Genomic DNA, 18,881 nt, shown 5'->3' on the forward strand with positions numbered 1-18,881 from the left:
AATCTTACCATGATCAAAGCAGATACGGACCTGAAGCTCAAGAGACACCACAAGCTGCAGCAGTCTTTTTTATTAGCATTAAACAACAGCTTGGCCGACCTGAGACAAGAGCAAAATAAGCTTCAGGGTGAGCTTGAGGTCCTCAACAGAAATTTTGCAATGTTCCCAAGGAAATTGGGCAATCGGAATGAGATGTTTGCAGATGTTGATGTGCAGAGCCTCAATCAGACCTTGGAAAAACATGCTCGGGAGCTAAAGACACTTTATGAGGAGTCTGAAAAAGACTATGAAGAACTAACTGATTCCATCACAAGGTTAAAAGACAGCTCAAAACACGATTTGGAGGACTTCCGGATACGATTAATAGAAGGAAGTCTCATGATTGATGAATACAGAGAAGATGTAGAAAGGAGGATTTTTGCTCTTAATGATAGTCTGGCAGATGTTCAAGAAAACTACTGGAGTCTACAGAAGTCCATGAAGACATGCTGTTGTGAAGACCAGCCTTCCGGTACTGATGTGGAAGGCTTAAAGAACACCACTGAGATGCATGGAGAACATCTAAAGCATCTGGAGGCACGTTTAAAAGATCTCGCTGCTGCTTTCCCGCTTATCCATCAGTCTTTGGATTTCCAACAAGAACAAAGTTGGAAGCTACAAGATGGACTCTCTCTCTTAAAAAACCATTCTGAAGTTTTGTCTGAGGAGGTTGACCTGCTAGAAAAAGCCGATGAGAAGATGTACGATCACATCAAGTATCTGAACAGTTCTTTCAATTCGTTGCTGGGGGATGCACTGAGACATGAGACGGCCCTTGAGATCCTTCTTGGAGAGGAAATTTTGGAACGCCTGTCTGAAGAAGAGATCATTCTATCCACAGATCAACTTCCAGAGATGAACATCAAATTAATGTCAGACTATCTCAAGAAGCAAAGTATGACACTAGAGTCTCTTAAGAAGAGAATAGACTCTTTGGAGGCAGATCATGAGAATAATCCACATGATCATAAATCTTTGAAGGATCCTGATACTGAGAAACAAACAGACCTCAATCCCCAACATGGTAGAATAGAAAATATGGAACCAAACCATGAAGCTGTCATGGAGGATGCCTTAGACAATCCAGCGTACCATGATATTATGACCCTCAAAAGAGAGATTGGACATCTTACCAAAGAGATGAAGAAATTTGAATTGCAGTGGGATCATATTCATTCCTGCTGCAATCAAACTAAGGCCAACCTCAGTGTTTCAGTCAAGGAGGTGAAGGACGATCTTGGGTCAGCCCAAAAAAACTTTGAAGAACATCTAGCGGTCTTTCAGAAATTGTTTGGAAATAGTAAGGAGCTGGCTGCCTCAAATGTAAGCCTGGATGTAGCAAAGCTTCAGTTGATGATGAGCAGAAAAACGAGGAAGCACCTTAAGGAGCAAGAACAGCAAAACATGAGGGACAAGAAAGAGGTCCATGGCCACAGAGAAGCTACTTTGAATGGAAGAAACAAGATCAATGCAGAGACACTGGAGGAAGGTAGGTTTCTTCCGACTTTTTAAAATTTTCTCATCATGGTTTCTAAAGTTCTTATCCATTGTTCCCACTGCAAATAAATATATATAAATATATATATATATATATTCAAAATTTTGTGGATGACAAAGAGTTAAAGGGAGACTAGTATAGCTATTTCAAGCTCTTTAGCTCTCATCATTGAAACAGCTATACTAGTCTCCCTTTAACTCTTTGTCAGCCACAAAATTTTGAATTTACAGTGTTCACAATAGTGATGTCTGCCTGCAAATATATGGGTGTTGGGGTCTTTTATTCAAAGCTATTTAAAACTATTTTAAGAGAGGGGTGGTGGACATGAAGAAGGCACAATCCTACAAGGTCCATGTTGTCCTTACAACCTATGAACAGTTTTATCCTTTCCTCAGCTAGATTCCTTCCCAATCTCTTCTCCCTGCCCTGGACTGGGATTAGTAGCCTTATGTAACAAAAAGGAAAATCAATGTAGAGAAAAGTAAGGTTTTACACTTAGGCAAGAAAAACCAAATGCTCAGGTACAGATTAGGTGAAACCTGGCTCAACAGCAGTAACTGCAAGAGAGATCTTGAAGTTCTTAGTGGACAATCACTTAAATATGAGTCAGGAGTGTGTGGCAGCAGCCAAAAAAGCCAAAGCAATCCTAGGTTGCCTTAACAGAGGGATAGAATCAAGATCACGTGAAGTATTAATATTGCTTTATAAAGTCTCAGTAAGACCATCTTTAGAAGACTGAATACAGTTTTGGTCACCATATTGTAAAGAGGATGTTGACAGAGGGATAGAATCAAGATCATGTGAAGTGTTAATACCACTTTACAATGCCTTGGTAAGGCCACACTTGGAATATGGCATCCAGTTTTGGTCACCACGATGTAAAAAAGATGTTGAGACTCTAGAAAGAGTACAGAGAAGAGCAACAAAGATGATTAGGGGACTGGAGGCTAAAAGATATAAGGAACGGTCGCTGGAATTGGGTATGTCTAGTTTAATGAAGAGAAGGATGAGGGGGGACATGATAGCAGTCTTCCAATATCTCAGGGGTAGCCCCAAAGAAGAAGGAGTCAAGCTATTCTCCAAAGGAGAAGAAGCAACGGATGGAAACTAACCAAAGAGAAAAGCAACCTAGAACTAAGGAGAAACTCTCTGACAGTGAGAACAATTAATTAGTGGAACAACCTGCCTCCAGAAGCGGTGAATGCTCCAACACTGGAAGTTTTTAAGAAGAGACTGGACAGCCATTTGTCTGAAATGGTATAGGGTTTCCTGCCTGAGCAGGGGGTTGGACTAGAAGACCTCCAAGGTCCCTTCCAACTTTATCATCATCATCATCATCATCATCATCATCATCATCATCATCATCATCATCATCATCATCATCATCATCATTATTATTATTATTATTATTCTCCAAAGTAATCCAAGCATCTAAGAAAGGAAATGCTGAGGAAATGATTCAGTTAAAAAAGGAAATTTTGTCAAGGGCCTGGATCTATTTACCACTAATGCACATTTTTAGTGTCAGTTTGGGGAGGTAGAATAGAACGATGAAGTACTATATAATCAAATACAAAGAGAACACGAGGCTTTGAATATAATCTACAAAGGCACTTTGCTCTGCTGGGATGAAAAAAAAAGCCGTATTATACACAAAAGCATGTTGTACCAGAGATCCAGGGCGAAAAATGTACCCTACGCCCTTGGTTAGCTGTCAGTATCTCTCTGTGTTAAATATGGAGAGGTAATGACCCAGAGTTTTTTTTTAAAAAGCTTAGGAAAATAACCACCCGGTTTATTGAAAAAGTTGGAGCTTATCAACAAGATGGCAATAGTTAAAAGGGATCTTCAGGAAGCGGCTTGATTAAAGCTGGAGTCCCAAGTATTTTTCCTTTCTGCTGAAAATTATTTGCTTTGTAGCAGCGACATCTTCTGGCCATCTCCTTTTTCCCAAGCTGAAGTGCTTCCCAGATGGCACTGCAGGACCTTTTGTGGTTGTTGTTGTTGTTAATTGCGAAGTCGTGTCCCACCCATCGCGACCCCATGGACAACGTTCCTCCAGGCCTTCCTGTCCTCTACCATCTTCTGGAGTCCATTTAAGCTCACGCCTCCTGCTTCAGTGACTCCATCCAGACACCTCCTTCTCTGTCGTCCCCTTCTTCTATCGCCCTCCATCTTTCCCAGCATTAGGCTCTTCTCCAGTGAGTCCTTCCTTCTCATTAGGTGGCCAAAGTACTTGAGTTTCAACTTCAGGATCTGGCCTTCTAAAGAGCAGTCGGGGTTGATCTCCTCTAGGACTGACCAGTTGATGAAGCTGTGGGGCCTACTGATGGTAGGGTGAGATGTTACAACTCCTTGTGACAGTGGAGCTGTTGACATCAACATTAAGTTAAGATATAGAATACATTTGAGGAGGTAGCAAGGATAGAAGAGGGAGATGGAGGCAGTCTTAGATGACTGGGGAAAACTAGGAATCAAATCTGGATCAGAGAAAAATTTGGGAGTAGGGTGTATCTTGAATGTTGGCATCTGCTACAAGTCTTAATATTCATTCATCCAGTTTTGGTCACCACAATGTAAAAAAGATGCTGAGACTTTAGAAAGAGTACAGAGAAGAGCAACAAAGATGATTAGGGGACTGGAGGCTAAAAGATCATAAGGAACGGTTGCTGGAATTGGGTATGTCTAGTTTAACGAAGAGAAGGACGAGGGGGGACAGGATAGCAGTGTTCCAGTATCTCAGGGGCTGCCCCAAAGAAGAGGGAGTCAAGCTATTTTCCAAAGCGCCTGAAGGCAGGACAAGAAGCAACAGATGGAAACTCATCAAGGAGAGAAGCAACCTAGAACTAAGGAGAAACTTCCTGACAGTTAGAACAATTAACCAGTGGAACAACCTGCCTCCAGAAGCGGTGAATGCTCCAACATTGGAAATTTTTAAGAAGAGACTGGACAGCCATTTGTCCGAAATGGTATAGGGTTTCCTGCCTGAGCAGGGGGTTAGACTAGATGATCTCCAAGGCCCCTTCCAACTTAATAATAATAATAATAATAATAATAATAATAATAATAATAATAATAATAGTAGTAGTAGTAGTAGTAGTAGTAGTAGTAATAATAATAATAATAATAATAATAATAATAATAATAGTTGTTGTTGCTGGAAGAATATCACTAGAATGTCTACGGTTCCTTCAAAAGTGCTATAGTTATGTGGAATTCTGTTTGCATCTCCTAATTTTGCCTTTTTCTTACCTCCAGGCACAGCGGTGGCTTTTTACGTGCAATATGCCGAAGGTAAAGAGGAGCCCTCCGTCTTGAACCGCACCTACCTTAACTACGGAGGGGGTTACTCTCGTGAATACGGCTACTTCAAGGCATCTCATAATGGGGTTTATATGGTGGCGGTCAGTGCCGAGTTCCCCCCAGGACCCGCCTTGGGACAACTAGTTTTCAGCAATGGCCACAGAATTACTCTAATCAACAAGAAGAGGAAGTCCAGCAGTGGTTATACAACTCTCTTCGCCCTGGTGGAACTGGAGAAGGGAGACTTGATGTGGTTTGAGCTGGTCCAAGGGGCCGCAGTGAGACAAAACACAGTTGGATTGAGCATGGCAGGGTTCTTGCTACTGAAAACCTGAGAAGGAAGACCTTGGCCGTGTCAAGAGCCCTCCTGTGAGTGAAGGATGTCTTAATGACCCGTTTTGCCCACACAAGGACCCGTTTTGCCCACACAAGGACCCGTTTTGCCCACACAAGGACCCGTTTTGCCCACACAAGCTCAGCAATGCTTTCTAGAAGGCCTTTGGTAGCTGCTTAGGCACAGCTCCAGCGAGGTGGAGGTGCAGAAGACAATCTGTTTCTTCAACTGGGCATGAGGCTATGTGTTCTGTCCCAGCCTACGTACGTCCTTGTTACTTCACAAAGACAACCCCTCTTTTAACAGTAGACTGGAAAATAAACCCTTTTTATTTGAGTTACAGACCCGATAATTGTCCCAGAAAACAAAAGCAACAGAACACTTTTCCAATGGAGACCTTGTCCAAAAGCAAAACGGAGCACGAGTCAAACAGGAAATAACTCACAGGCAAAATAAACAGACCATGATCTCTTGACTCTGAAATTCTTTGCCAACGGTTGCCTCCAGCAACCAGCCCTGCCCACACATTCCCTTTTTGTTACGCAGCCCCCAAAGCATGGCTTCTCACTGCTTTCTCCTCCTCCCCTGGAGTCGCCCCATTGCCTCCCTCTGTCCTACTCGTGTGACCTGTCTACGTTTACGAGCGTCTCTGAGGTCTTCCAGCTGTGCTTCCTCTGAGTCCGACTCAGCTTCCCAGCACAGCTGGCTCTCAGCTTGATCACGAGTGGAAGGACCAGCCTCTTCATTACTTTGTAAGTCCTGCAGCTCATCAGAGCCTCCCTCCGACTCTGATGGCTCTCCAGGCCCCTCCTCCTCCTCCTCCTCCTCTGATTCCCCAGACTCAACTACAGACTGGCACGGAATCACAACACTATGAGACAGGTGCTTGTGCCTTTTTTTTTTTATTTGTTGTCCTCAACATTTTTCTGTTGTCAGCCACCTCAGAGTTGTTGGAGACGATACGGGCGGCAAATAAATTTTATAAATAAAAGTTCAAGTCTGATTCCCACACCCACATTTGCAGGCCCTGGCTGAAAGTCGGAAGAGAGAGTAATGCTTCTAAGGAGCCATCCATGGAGAACCCAACTTTGTGCATCACATTATCCAAACAAACTACATTGTTTACTGGGTGTGGCTTGTTTCTTCCTGCACCATCTATAGTCATACTGGAGAATTAGAAACCCCAAGGCAATTCTCCCATTCTCACAAACGATCTGCAGGTAGCTACTGGCACTCAGCCCAAAGAGCGCAGCTTAAAAAGCGTTGTTTAAGGATGACCATTGTCAGAAATATATATATTTACTTTCTTGAGCCAGAATTTTCTTTCCATCCTGAACTGAACATACCTGGAGCGATTATTCCCCAAATTCGTGGGCTGAAAACTGTGGGCTCAAACTCGCCTGATGAATGGAAATAGTTTTGTTTTAAAATAATAATAATAATAATAATAATTCCTTTTCAGGGCACGATCTCAATTTATTTCTAGTAATGCTAGAAAAAGCCAGGATAGATAAAATCAGGGCTTTCACAAATATACGTTAAGCCCTTTGGTACAATTAATTTGCCTTTGGCCAAGAACAGAAGCTATGCAGAACTGAATCTAGTTGGTGTTTATATCAAACACCTTCAGATGACGGCAGACGATAATTAGGATGAGGTTTTTGAAGGCACTTGCCAAAAAAACTTAAAAGTTTTTAAAAGTCCTCAACTTAAAACAGTTGTTTAGTGACCGTTCAAAGTTAGAACGGCACTGGAAAAAAGTGACTTATGACGGTTTTTCACACTTACAACCGTTGCAGTATTCCTGTAGTCACGGGATCAAAATTCAGATGCTGGGCAACTGACTCATATTTATGACGGTCGCAGTGCCATGGATTCACGTGATCCCTTTTTGCGACCAAGCAAAAGTCAATGGAGAAGCCAAATTCACTTAATAACCTTGTTACTAACTTAACAATTGCGGGAATTCACTTAATAAGTGTGGCAAGGTCATTGTTGTTGTTGTTAGTTGCAAAGTCGTGTCCAACCCATCGTGACCCCATGGACAACGTTCCTCCAGGCCTTCCTGTCCTCTACCATCTTCTGGAGTCCATTTAAGCTCACGCCTACTGCTTCAGGGACTCCATCCAGCCACCTCATTCTCTGTCGTCCCCTTCTTCTCTTGCCCTCCATCTTTCCCAGCATTAGGCCCTTCTCCAGGGAGTCCTTCCTTCTCATTAGGTGGCCAAAGTACTTGAGTTTGAACTTCAGGATCTGGCCTTCTAAAGAGCAGTCGGGGTTGATCTCCTCTAGGACCGACCAGTTTGATCACCTTGCGGTCCAGGGGACTCACAGGAGTCTTCTCCAGCACCAGAATTCAAAGGCCTCAATTCTTTGGCGCTCAGCCTTCCTTATGGTCCAACTTTCACAGCCATATATTGCAAGGTCATAAAGTGGGGCAAAACTCATTTAACAACTGTCTCTCTTAACAGCAGAAAATTTGCGCTCAATTGTAGTCAGAAGCCGAGGATTATCTGCACGCAGATGTAGCTATATAAACTTCACCCAAAAGGAACTTCATGTTTGATAAAATTAAGTCATCTTTCTTTTTAAAAAAGGGAAGCTTATATTAATTGAGTCTCTCTACTCCTGGCACACCAGCAGAGACAGGGGACACCTTTTTGGATAGGAATATTGGTTCCATAGAAGCATTATATAGAATAGCAAATATACTAGCTAACCCACCATTGAGAATTACAACTATTAAACAAATGACGTTGTTTGGCTGGAAGCTGTATCAGTAACCCCACAGATGTGTAATCTGTTCAGTCACTAACGGGACACATAAAAATGAGGATAAAAGTTTATTCTCGTGTCCCTTCGTAATGTTATTGCACTATTTCTTGATGATGTACAACGTCCTCCCCGATTTTGATTAATAAATGTGATTACTACACCAACGAAGAATAATCTTTTATCATACATGCCAAAGATTATTCTGTGTACTAATTTCACCGCGTGATGCAGGGCTAAACAACTCTTAGATGGGATTCTGAATTTAAAAACATGGACAGCAATTTACCAAATAATATGAGCAGTTGAGAGTGAGTCTGGCACACAATTTTAGCACATTCTATGTAAAATACGTGACCAGGATCCAACTACTGTCTCTTTACCAATTTCCCTCTGCTGCAATGAATATCTAGCAATCTAAAAACAAAGAAATTCAATGATTTTCACTGCATAAAATTGAGTAAATGAAAACTCCAAATTAGCCACACACAGTAGATAGCACTCGTGTTTAAATCCCATTGAAAGCAAGGACTGTGTCTGTGACTCAAACATTTAAGGATCATACCCAGCCAAATACGTCATGTTTAATTTTTGTAGTAAGCCTGGCATATTTAAATCCTATGATTTAGTGTCTGAGAGGTCCTTGATGCTCTGAACTTGTTTTCTTACAGATGTTTCATGATACAAACTAGGTAACATCATCAGTAACTGATGAGGTCATGAAACGTCTGCAAGAAAATAACTAAACTTAAAGAGCACCAAGGACGGCACAAGATACAATTGCAGAATAGCAACAATAATCGCTGATAGAAAATTTAGCATTTATGGTTAATTAGGTAAGATCCCCAACTTCCAAGCTACCGCAATAGTATTAAATTGAAACATCCCAGTGTATCTTTGTTATATTCTTACCCACCTTGTTGGTGTTAAGTTGTGGCATCGGAACTGTGGCTTTTAAACAAGTTGACATGTTTGACATCGCGTTTCAAATGGCGCCATCGGAGGGGTTAGCCTCTTTATACACTGCACCTCTGTCAAAAGATTCAGTATTACCTGGAAACTCAATTCTGCAAAACATGGATTCTTGCGTTGACCACACACGAGGCTCTTAGAAATTCCCAAGTTTTTATAAGGATCCCAAAAGAAATTGGGCGCAAATGTAAAATTCTTTTTGGTAAAAAGGGGGATAAATAAGACTGAAGGGGGTAAAAAAGAGAAAATGGCCAATTAGATCAGGGAATGAGCTTCCAATGAAATTGCCAGGGTAAAATCCTGCTTGCAGCCTCCACTCTTTTGGTAAATGGATTTTGGGAACACCAACTGTGGCAGCTGTCCTCAGATCATCCGTCCGTTCATCCACCCACTTATTCATCCAAACATCCGTCCGTCCATCCATCCATCCACCCTATTCAAACATCCACCCACCCATCACCCACTCATCCATCCACCCACCTATTCTTCCAAACATCCATCTGCCGTCCACCCATCCACCTGCCCGTCCATCCATCTGTCCAACAACCCACCTATTCATCCAAACATCCATCCACCCATCCTTCCACCCACCTATTCATCCAAACATCCATCTGTCCGTCCATCCACCAGCCTATCCATCTGTCCAGCCACCCATCTATTCTTCCAAACATCCATCCATCCACCCATACACTTGCCCATCCATCCATCTGTCCATCAACCCACCTATTCATGCAAACATCCATCCACCCACCCATTCATCCAAACATCCATCCACCTGCCTTCTTTCCACCCATCTATTCATCCAAACATCCATCCGTCTGTCCATCCACCCACCTATTAATGCAAACATCCACCCACCCACTCATTCATCCAAACATCCATCTGTCCGTCCACCTGCCCATCAACCCACCTATTCATCCAAACATCCATCCATCCACCATTGATCCAAACATCCATCCGTCCATCCATCCACCTGCCCGTCCTTCCACCCACCTATTCATCCAAACATCCATCCATCCATCCACCCACCCACCCATCATTTCCCTCCTCCGTGCATTTTCACCACTTTTTTAAACTTAGCTGAAACAGCTGTGCTGTTTTTCTGAGCAGATGTGCTTTCTTGTACTTGAGCACATATTTTTTTCCCCTCAGGCTGAGTTTTAAAAGCAAAAGAGATCACCGTAGATCTGGAATTCTGCAGGCCGCCCAATATGAAAACTGCTCAGGAACAAATATATTACTAACATTTACTAAAATAAGGTTATTTACTTCAAAAAAAAAAAGATACAGTGACATAAACTTGTGTACAGAACAAAGCAATTTCATGGTAAACATAAGGCACCTTTTAAAACGGATGTGATACAAAAAGAAAAAGGAAAAAAAAAAACCAACATTTCGCCCAGTACATTTGGAAAAAAAAACACATTCTACAATGTCTGGCATCTGTAACAAAAGGAATATAATCAAGCTGCTATTTTCACCCTCTCTTCTTTATTTACACGGTCTCTAAAGTCAGCTACATGATTCTTTCTGTATACAATATAATACATTTTTATATAAGGCAGGAATAAGCCAGAGCTTGTTAAAGAGTAAATGAAGTGAACTCGTATACTGCATTTTAAGGTCATTTACAGAAGGCAAAACTATGAGATGACTTTTGAGTTTGGACAAAGAGCATTGTTCGTTCCACGTTTATTACACCAGTAACAAGTCTTGAACTGAAGAACCCACCCATTAAAAAAAAATTTGGTGATCTGCCTGCCTCATAAACCAGCCCTTGTCCCCACAATGGACTGTGAGAAGACTGAAGCACTGAAAATTTGGTAAAAAAATAAGGCAAGGGCAACTTTATATTTAACCGCTGTCCCCAGACCAGAATGTGGATCGAATCCAAGACAGCTTCACCGAAGACCACTCAATTTTAAATCCTCCCGTGCAACGCCAAGTGGAATTTGGCACTTTCTCGTTTTAAAATCAGTTGACTTTATTGCAAGTTGATTTTTGCGTGTTCTTTCCCTGACTGCAACAATCCCAGTGTTGGTGAGAGCTAGAGAGGATTTTTCTACCCTTTTAGGTGGTGTAAACAGAACCAACTGGATCCGCTGAGAAATGACCTTAAAAAATGGAACCCAAGAAAGTGAGAAGCGTTGAGGAAATAGTTAGGGGAAATGAAAGGTATTGCTGAGATGAGCAAAAGGACTCTTGATGGATTCATGAAGCAGAAGATTCTTCTTGAAACCTGGAAGGCTGATTGACACTAGCCCTGAATTCAGGACAGGCAGATGTTTTCGGATGTTTGATGGCATGTGAAGCTTCTGGACTTTTTTAATGGCACCCGTAAGGTTCGTTCTCTTTGAAAAGGGGGTTTTGTCTCCGAAATTATGGCGATATTTGGCGGTACTATGCTACCACAGATGTAAATCTTTCATTTACTGCTACGTCATTAATCTCTCGTTTGATGGAATGAAAGTTAATAGACAACTTCGAGGAGTAGAAGGGTCACTGAGCAGATTACGAACAGGAGGGACATTTTAGAGTAAGAAAGGTGAACGTTGCCTGGGGTTATTCAAATGGTTACTCACTGCCAAATGCACATAAAGAAGCTGGATCTGTCTGGCGCTTTTAACACCGTTCATTCCCCAACAAGGAGCAAAACGTAGGGAAATCTTCCCGTACAATCAGGGAAATTTTTTTCTGATGATTTCATACTAATCTCAAGGCTTCCATTCACAAATACTTGTTAAGGTGGAAGGTTTTCTTGAAAGCACAGTTCAAAGGCATACCTGTGCAGGCACATAACAGAAGACATTACAAAGCATGTTTGAGTAAGAGGTACGTGCTCCCTGATGGCAACTGCATTGAAAAGGACAATGTACCACTAACAAAAAACTCTCCAGATTGGGGAGGATTGTAAAAATAAGGCTGTTAGTAAGAAGGGCCATAAGGTTAAACCAGGGGTCTCCAACCTTGGCAACTTTTAAGATTCGTGGCCTTCAACTTCCAGAATTTCCCCACTCTTGCTATAACGAATATCCCATTTCTTTAGTTGCTTGCATTTGCAGCTGAAATGCCTCTAACTCAGTGGTTCTCAACCTGTGGGTCGGGACCCCATTTGGGGTCGATCGACCATTTCACGGGGGTCGGCAAGCAAGGCTGTCCGCCATTTTTTTTGTCCGCCATTTTTTCCCCCTTTTCCGGCGGGTGCCTTACCTCCCTTGGGCTGGGCCAGCTGGTGGTCGGCCTGCTCCGTCTCTGCCTATTGCCAGCTACGCCTCGGCCGGCGCAGGGGGCGGAACCACGCATGTGCGGCGCTCCCGGGCAGGGAAAATCCTCGACTTACGACCGGTTGGGTAGTCCTCGACTTACAACCGTTTTAGTCCTCGACTTACGACCGGTTTAGTCCTCGACTTACAACCGGTTGGGGTCGCGGCATTAAAAAGGTTGAGAACCACTGCTCTAACTCCTTCCCTTACTACAGACATCCCCCATTCATATCCAATGGGGGCAGAAAAAAGCACATAGCAGAATTTGGTGTAGCCCAGCTTGGCCGCCTGTGTTAGACCTAGCGTGTCCCAAGAAGAGTTGTGTCCCACAGGAGAATGGGAGACCTGGAGCGTCCAGTCTCTTGTGCGCACACAAAAGCGAGAGATTCTGTATTATCCATCGTCTTAGAACCACCATCAACTGTGGAGACACGAGGAAATTGCATAGCAACGTGGGTTAAATCACAGTTGTTCACCCTGCTTCTGGTAACCAAATCACTGCAATTAGGCAATAGATCGGAGTCGCAAGTTCAACAAATGGCATCTGATCATCGTTTTGCTCAGGCCCACCAAGTGACCTGTGATAAATGTGCACTTCAAAAAAAGGCAACAAGGGTTGGAAGATGTATCAATAAACTTAAGGCGCTAGGAGAGACCTACTGAATGACATACTAAATGACTAACAGGGGAACATTAAGAAGAAGCTATGTTTCTTTTTCAGTTAATCAAGGCAGCGAGACAGGTTCCAGACAAACATAGGTTGAAATTTACGGCCGTGTACTGTGACTGATTGCAACAACTGAGCAACACAAGCTAGCTAAAGGAGCAAGGTTAAGAGTAAAGTAAAGAGTTAATAGTAGAGTAAAGGACGTCACTTTCTGGAACAGATCAAACCAACTAAATTAATCTCAGGAATTATTCTGGGAATTATTCACCTATCGCTAAATTGCAGAGAGAGGGGAAAAAACCGGTGCTTTTCGTACAGGAGTAAGTTGCTTGGATTACGCCAATGTGGGCGATTTTGAAATGAAGGGAACTCACTGTGTTACACACCTATGGTGTAACTGTACTCCCTAACCTATTGGCGATCGCCAGGCCAGAAAAGCTGATCTATACTAAGGCATGTTAAGAAAAGGATACTTAACAATTCTTAGATATAACAACAAATTGGGAGGCCTATCGGATCCAAAGAGTAATGGCTCTGACTCAGTATGACATCAACTGGATTGTTTTCTATTCTAAAGCTTTATAAAATGCAAAATATTAATGATCAGCACTTAAAACGCTACTAAACGTTACCCATCCTACATGGCACTTAAAAGCAGAAATACATTGGCCCAATAAACTGACATACTCCTCACCAACATTTCCAAGATCCATGATATTTTTTTGCAAACAAATCCTTGCTTAAGTGGAATTTTAGTGGAAAGGAATTTGGCTAGACTAGAGTTTCCTATCTGTATTCTCAAGAACGCCGAGATCCCTTCGAAAGATCACTACAAGAAGACCGCAGTTGCTCACCGCTACAGAGGTTGCTCCAAAATTAAGAGAAAAATCCAAAAGTTGGCTGGGTGGACCTCTAGAATGTCATTGGGTTGTGAGCCACAATGGTGTGGCACCTTGGCGAACGAGCGCTCCTGAATGGCCATAGTGGTATGGAAAGTAGAGAGAAAGCTTGGACAGCACGAAGAGCGAAAACAGCTGGTCTACATGGATAATTTGGTTTATCCCAAGTAATCTTCAACTGCTTGTGCAAAACGAGACGTGAGGTAAGTTTCAGAGCCTTACATTACCTGCTTAGCGACGGACAGAAGAACGTGTCTTTCGCTAAGGACCAATGGCAAAATGCGGTCCGCCGTTTGCTACCTTCCCAATAAATTAATCCATAGCTTATGTACCTATTATCCGTTTGGAGGAATATGCACTAATACTTAAAGGCATTGCTGGGTGAGCAAATGACTTAAAGAAATGTTAAATAAAATTTGTACACCGAGTTATAAATTAAACAAATACTGCTATGTATTGCCTGACCCAAAACCCCTCACATGCCATTGTCGTTTGAATTCACACTCAAATTGCATAAAAAACAGGGGTATCCAACCATGGCGATTTTTAAGTCCCATGGACTTCAATTCTGGGAGTTGAAGTCAACAAATCTTAAAAAGTTGCTCAGGTTGAACACCCCTGCATTAAATTTTCTACTGGATGCTTCTCCAAGGAAAATCTAAACGCTTCTGGGTAATATCCGTGCATCTATTCCAACACACTATTCCAACACGTCACCGTCAGCAGGTGTGTTTCTAATGGAACCTGACGACTTTTCAAATTATTTTTCAGATCTCTAGCATGGCACGTTTAAAACACATACAAAGAGCAAGAAATAAAGAGCACACTGCGTACTGCATAAATAATTTCCCTTTTCCAAAAAAAATAAAATAAACAAAAAAAACAAAACCCCAGCTAGGGCATGGTTTACAGTACAAGATCACAGGCACTTAAATTATCAAAGTGATTCTGCGGTTCAATGTGGCGGACTCGGTCTTCAGGGATAGCTCTGGGCATTGATTTCGATCTTTGCCGTGAAACTTGAAAGAAGCGGCACAAATTTACAAGGGCTGTTCGATTTTTGGGTCATCCTTGATGCAGCCCAAAAGGAAGGTGAGAAGTAACTCTTCTTCGCATCTCGAACCGATGTCGTGTTTTAAGACAAGGCCTTGCGGGGAAAAAAAGAAAACGGTAGCTTTGAACAAAACCGAATGGCTTCTGAATTCCTCCAAACGCGGGAGAAAAGTCCTGGCACAACATTGTAGAAGACTTTAAGGAACGGTCCGATGACTTAAAAGTGTCCCAGACTACACAACACAGGCTATTCTGTCAAGTCCTGGTTAGATCACATCAGGTAGGAGACAAAAAGCTTGATTTTTTTTTGTTTTGTTTTGTTGCCGTTGCGTTCACTTAACTTAAGGCTTTCACAGAAAGCGCGATCGGTCTGAATATCCAATTCAGCACTCAAGAAACCGCTGGGGATTTAAAACCGTGATGAAAATCGTAATGCAGCTCAAAATAATAATTATAATAATAATAAAAAACACAAGGCCACCCACGCGTGTTTTATCGTATTGTGTGCGCGGGTCCCACGTCCTGTTAAAATTTAATTATTTATTAGCAGCCTGTAGAATTAGCGAGGAAGTGTGGGCTGAAAGTCAGGGGTCCTCTCCTGCTCCCATCACACCTGCACTGGGTCGAGTGAGCAGCTCTTAAGAGTCCCAAATTCACTCTCCTGCGACGTGACGTGTCTGTGTCAAATTTTGACGTCTTGCGATTCCACCATCTTGCCAAGCGTTTTCTTAATCCTCAAGGCGGTCAGTCTAGAGGCTGGGTTGTGGGCCCAGCATTCGCACATTAATTTCAATATTGCTCTTAAACACTGGAACGAGAACAGAAAAGAGAATCTCATAGAAACGAATAACGCTGAAATAACATTCACCAACGCTGTGCCAACGTACGCTCGCCCTGTTACGCCCGATTTAAAACGGGCCACCCAAAGAAAAATAACGTCAGGTCAAGCACGGGAAAAACCTCTGAAGGAGATGAATTGACCAGGAGTTCCCATAACCATTTCCCTGGGTTTCATGAGAGGGAAGCAAAGAGGGAGAAAGGAATGAGAAAAAAAAAAGGAATGCCGGAACACCGGTGATAGGGGAACGTGGCATAAATTAAAAGATGAAAGTACTTTTTTTATTTTAAAATTAAAATTAAGAAAAATGTTATTAGGTCATTGACGGTCTAAAAGATGGAATGTTAAATTAATTAAGGTATGTATAAACTGAAGATTACTGATGAATGCTAGAAAGTTATTTTCTGTTTGATTGATAGAGTAAGAATCATGTTGGTTTGAATAGGAGACAGTATATATCAGTGGTGGCGAACCTATGGCACGGGTGCCAGAGGTGGCACTCAGAGCCCTTTCTGTGGGCACGCGCACCGTCGCCCCAGTCCTAGGCCTTCAGCTGGGTTTTATAAAACCTTTTCGCTTTAGGCCTCCGCCAACGTGTGCAAAAAAAAAAAAAAAGGTTCAATTAATCAGTCAATTTCAATTTCTCGTGGGAAAAAAAAAGATCTTGCAAAGTTGGAATTGATTGATTGAACTTTTTAGTCCCACCCAGTCTGCCGTTACCACCGCAGCCACGCCCAGCCAATGGGCCACGCCCACCCGGCACCCGACGATGCATAAGTGGGTTTTGGGTTGCAGTTTGGGCAATCGGTCTCTAAAAGGTTCGCCATCACTGGTATATATTAAGGGGGAAAGAGAGGGAATCATTTGTCGTAATACTTTCGAGATCTGTATTGATGATATTTAAATGTAATGGAATTATTGTACTCAGCTGCCACGTTGCTTTTCAAATGTGCAAATGTAATATTAAAAAATTAATTAAAAAAATTTAAACAAAATAAAAGATGAAAGTACTGTAGTAAATCCTTTACTTTGGATTAAAGGATAAATAAAAAACAGAGGCAATAATGAGACAAAGAGGCAAAGTACACACAAAAACTAATTAAAGAAGGTATCTTTTCAAAAGAGAGTCTAGTAATTGGGTCTGTATATGTAAGCTGAGAAACCAGATTTTAGGAAATAAAAACATTTTAAATGTCTACTCTTAGTATTTTAAGAGAAAACAGGGCTTTACGTGTAGGAATAATCTATTGTGTAAAAATATTAACAAAGTATCCAACTTTAAAAGTGTCCTTTGGATATGATTATATCCAAAGCTCTTTGAAGCCGCATTAATTGTTCAGCAAAGCAATTTCTCACAACAGAACGATAGCGTTGTTTTGTTTTGTTCCTAAATTGAAAGAAAACCTTTTTTTTGTGCATATTCTAAACTCGGAGTCCGGGTGGATCCCGTGATCCCAATCGGACGCCAGCCAGAAGGTCTGGATTCTTTTTGTAAGGCAAGAGAAATAAAATCTGATTTCATTTCATTTACGGTGCTCACCTCATCGCTATTCCATCGATTTGACACCACCGGGCGCAGGTGCTTTCCGCAAACCACCTCTCTCATATCCTCGAACGAGGGATCGTTCGGGACCATATCGTAATAGGGCAGCTGGTAATCTTCAACAATGCCTACAAGAAATTCACGGCCGCTATCAATATTGGAATGAGTTACGCTCGGCGGTCAATAGAAAAATGCCTCTTTTATCCAAGCTGCAGCTAAACTCTCACACAGGCTCAATTTTCCCACTTTGGAGAATACTGGGAACAAAAGGAGAGCCGTTTGTGGCTTTCTCATTTTCTGGAGCCAACCCAACCAGTCCCAAAGAAATGTCAAGAGACTGTGCGAATTATAATTCAAGATAGGTGAACAGCACAAGAGAAGCCCACCTACGTGTTCCATTTGCATCCTATTTCTGGCGCAGAGGATTTGGCCAAACATAACACAAAACTGTCTCACAGCTATGGTTAAAAGAGAGAAGCACCATACAAAAGGACTTCAAGAATGAGAAATTCCCTATTATGCCAGGTTGTTCAGATGCCACTTTTAGCATTTAACTGACTAATAAGAGTTGGAAGGGACCTTGGAGGTCATCTAGTCCAACCCCCTGCTCAGGCAGGAAACCCTTATACCATTTCAGACAGATGGCTGTCCAGTCTCTTCTTAAAAACTTCCAGTGTTGGAGCATTCACTGCTTCTGGAGGCAGGTTGTTCCACTGGTTAATTGTTCTCACTGTCAGGAAGTTTCTCCTTAGTTCTAGGTCAGTGATGGCGAACCTTTTAGAGACCGAGTGCCCAAACTGCAATCCAAAACCCACTTATGCATCGTCGAGTGCCGGGTGGGTGTGGCCCATTGGGTGGGCGTGGCTATGGTGGTAACGGCAGACTGGGTGGGACTAAAAAGTTCAATCAATCAATTCCAACTTTGCAAGATCTTTTTTTCCCCCGCAAGAAGTTGAAATTGACTGATTGATTGAACCTTTTTTTTTTTTGTACATGGCAGCAGAGGCCTAAAGCGAAAAGGTTTTATAAAACCCAGTGAGGGCGCGCGTGCCCACAGAGAGGTCTCTGAGTGCCGCCTCTGGCACCCGTGCCATAGGTTCGCCACCACTGTTCTAGGTTGCTTCTCTCCTTGATTAGTTTCCACCCGTTGCTTCTTGTCCTGCCTTCAGGCGCTTTGGAGAAGAGATTGACCCCCTCCTCTTTGGGGCAGCCCCTGAGATATTGGAACACTGCTATCCTGTTGCCCCTGGTCCTCCTTTTCACTAGACTAGCCGTACCCAATTCCTGCAACCGTTCTTCACATGTTTTAGTCTCCAGGCCTTTAATCCTCTTATTTGCTCTATAATTGAGTGCAAAAGGATTCAGACCAAGCAGAACACAGAAGATGTTGCAGGGGGTTTGGGATTTTATTTAGTTTAATGAAGAGAAGGACGAGGGGGGACATGATAGCAGTCTTCCAGTATCTCAGGGGCTGCCCCAAAGAAGAGGGAGTCAAGCTATGCTCCAAAGCACCTGAAGGCAGGACAAGAAGCAACGGGTGGAAACTAATCAAGGAGAGAAGCAACCTAGAACTAAGGAGAAACTTCCTGACAGTTAGAACAATTAACCAGTGGAACAACCTGCCTCCAGAAGCGGTGAATGCTCCAACACTGGAAGTTTTTAAGAAGAGACTGGACAGCCATTTGTCCGAAATGGTATAG

The 18,881-nt window shown here is 42.5% G+C and overlaps 2 protein-coding genes across 2 annotated transcripts in view; one reads left to right on the forward strand and one right to left on the reverse strand.

Annotated features, from left to right (window-relative positions):
- Positions 1-5,363, forward strand: part of MMRN2 (multimerin 2) — a 22,393-nt gene extending 17,030 nt beyond the window's left edge. The window contains exons 5-6 of the mRNA XM_029285887.1: positions 20-1,528; positions 4,796-5,363. Coding sequence (XP_029141720.1) covers positions 20-1,528; positions 4,796-5,175 — 1,889 coding nt within the window. The 3' untranslated portion in view covers positions 5,176-5,363. The remainder of the gene's footprint in view (positions 1-19; positions 1,529-4,795) is intronic.
- Positions 5,364-15,356: 9,993 nt separating this feature from the next.
- The window catches only part of BMPR1A (bone morphogenetic protein receptor type 1A), a 20,410-nt gene continuing 16,885 nt past the window's right edge, over positions 15,357-18,881 (reverse strand). Inside the window, exons 10-11 of the mRNA XM_015824820.1 lie at positions 17,179-17,309; positions 15,357-15,608 (exon numbers count right to left, since the gene is read on the reverse strand). Coding sequence (XP_015680306.1) covers positions 15,483-15,608; positions 17,179-17,309 — 257 coding nt within the window. The 3' untranslated portion in view covers positions 15,357-15,482. The remainder of the gene's footprint in view (positions 15,609-17,178; positions 17,310-18,881) is intronic.

Source organism: Protobothrops mucrosquamatus, unplaced genomic scaffold (genome assembly GCF_001527695.2).
Source record: "Protobothrops mucrosquamatus isolate PMUCROS unplaced genomic scaffold, P.Mucros_1.0 scaffold_195, whole genome shotgun sequence".
In the NCBI taxonomy this organism is placed as follows: Eukaryota; Metazoa; Chordata; class Lepidosauria; order Squamata; family Viperidae; genus Protobothrops; species Protobothrops mucrosquamatus.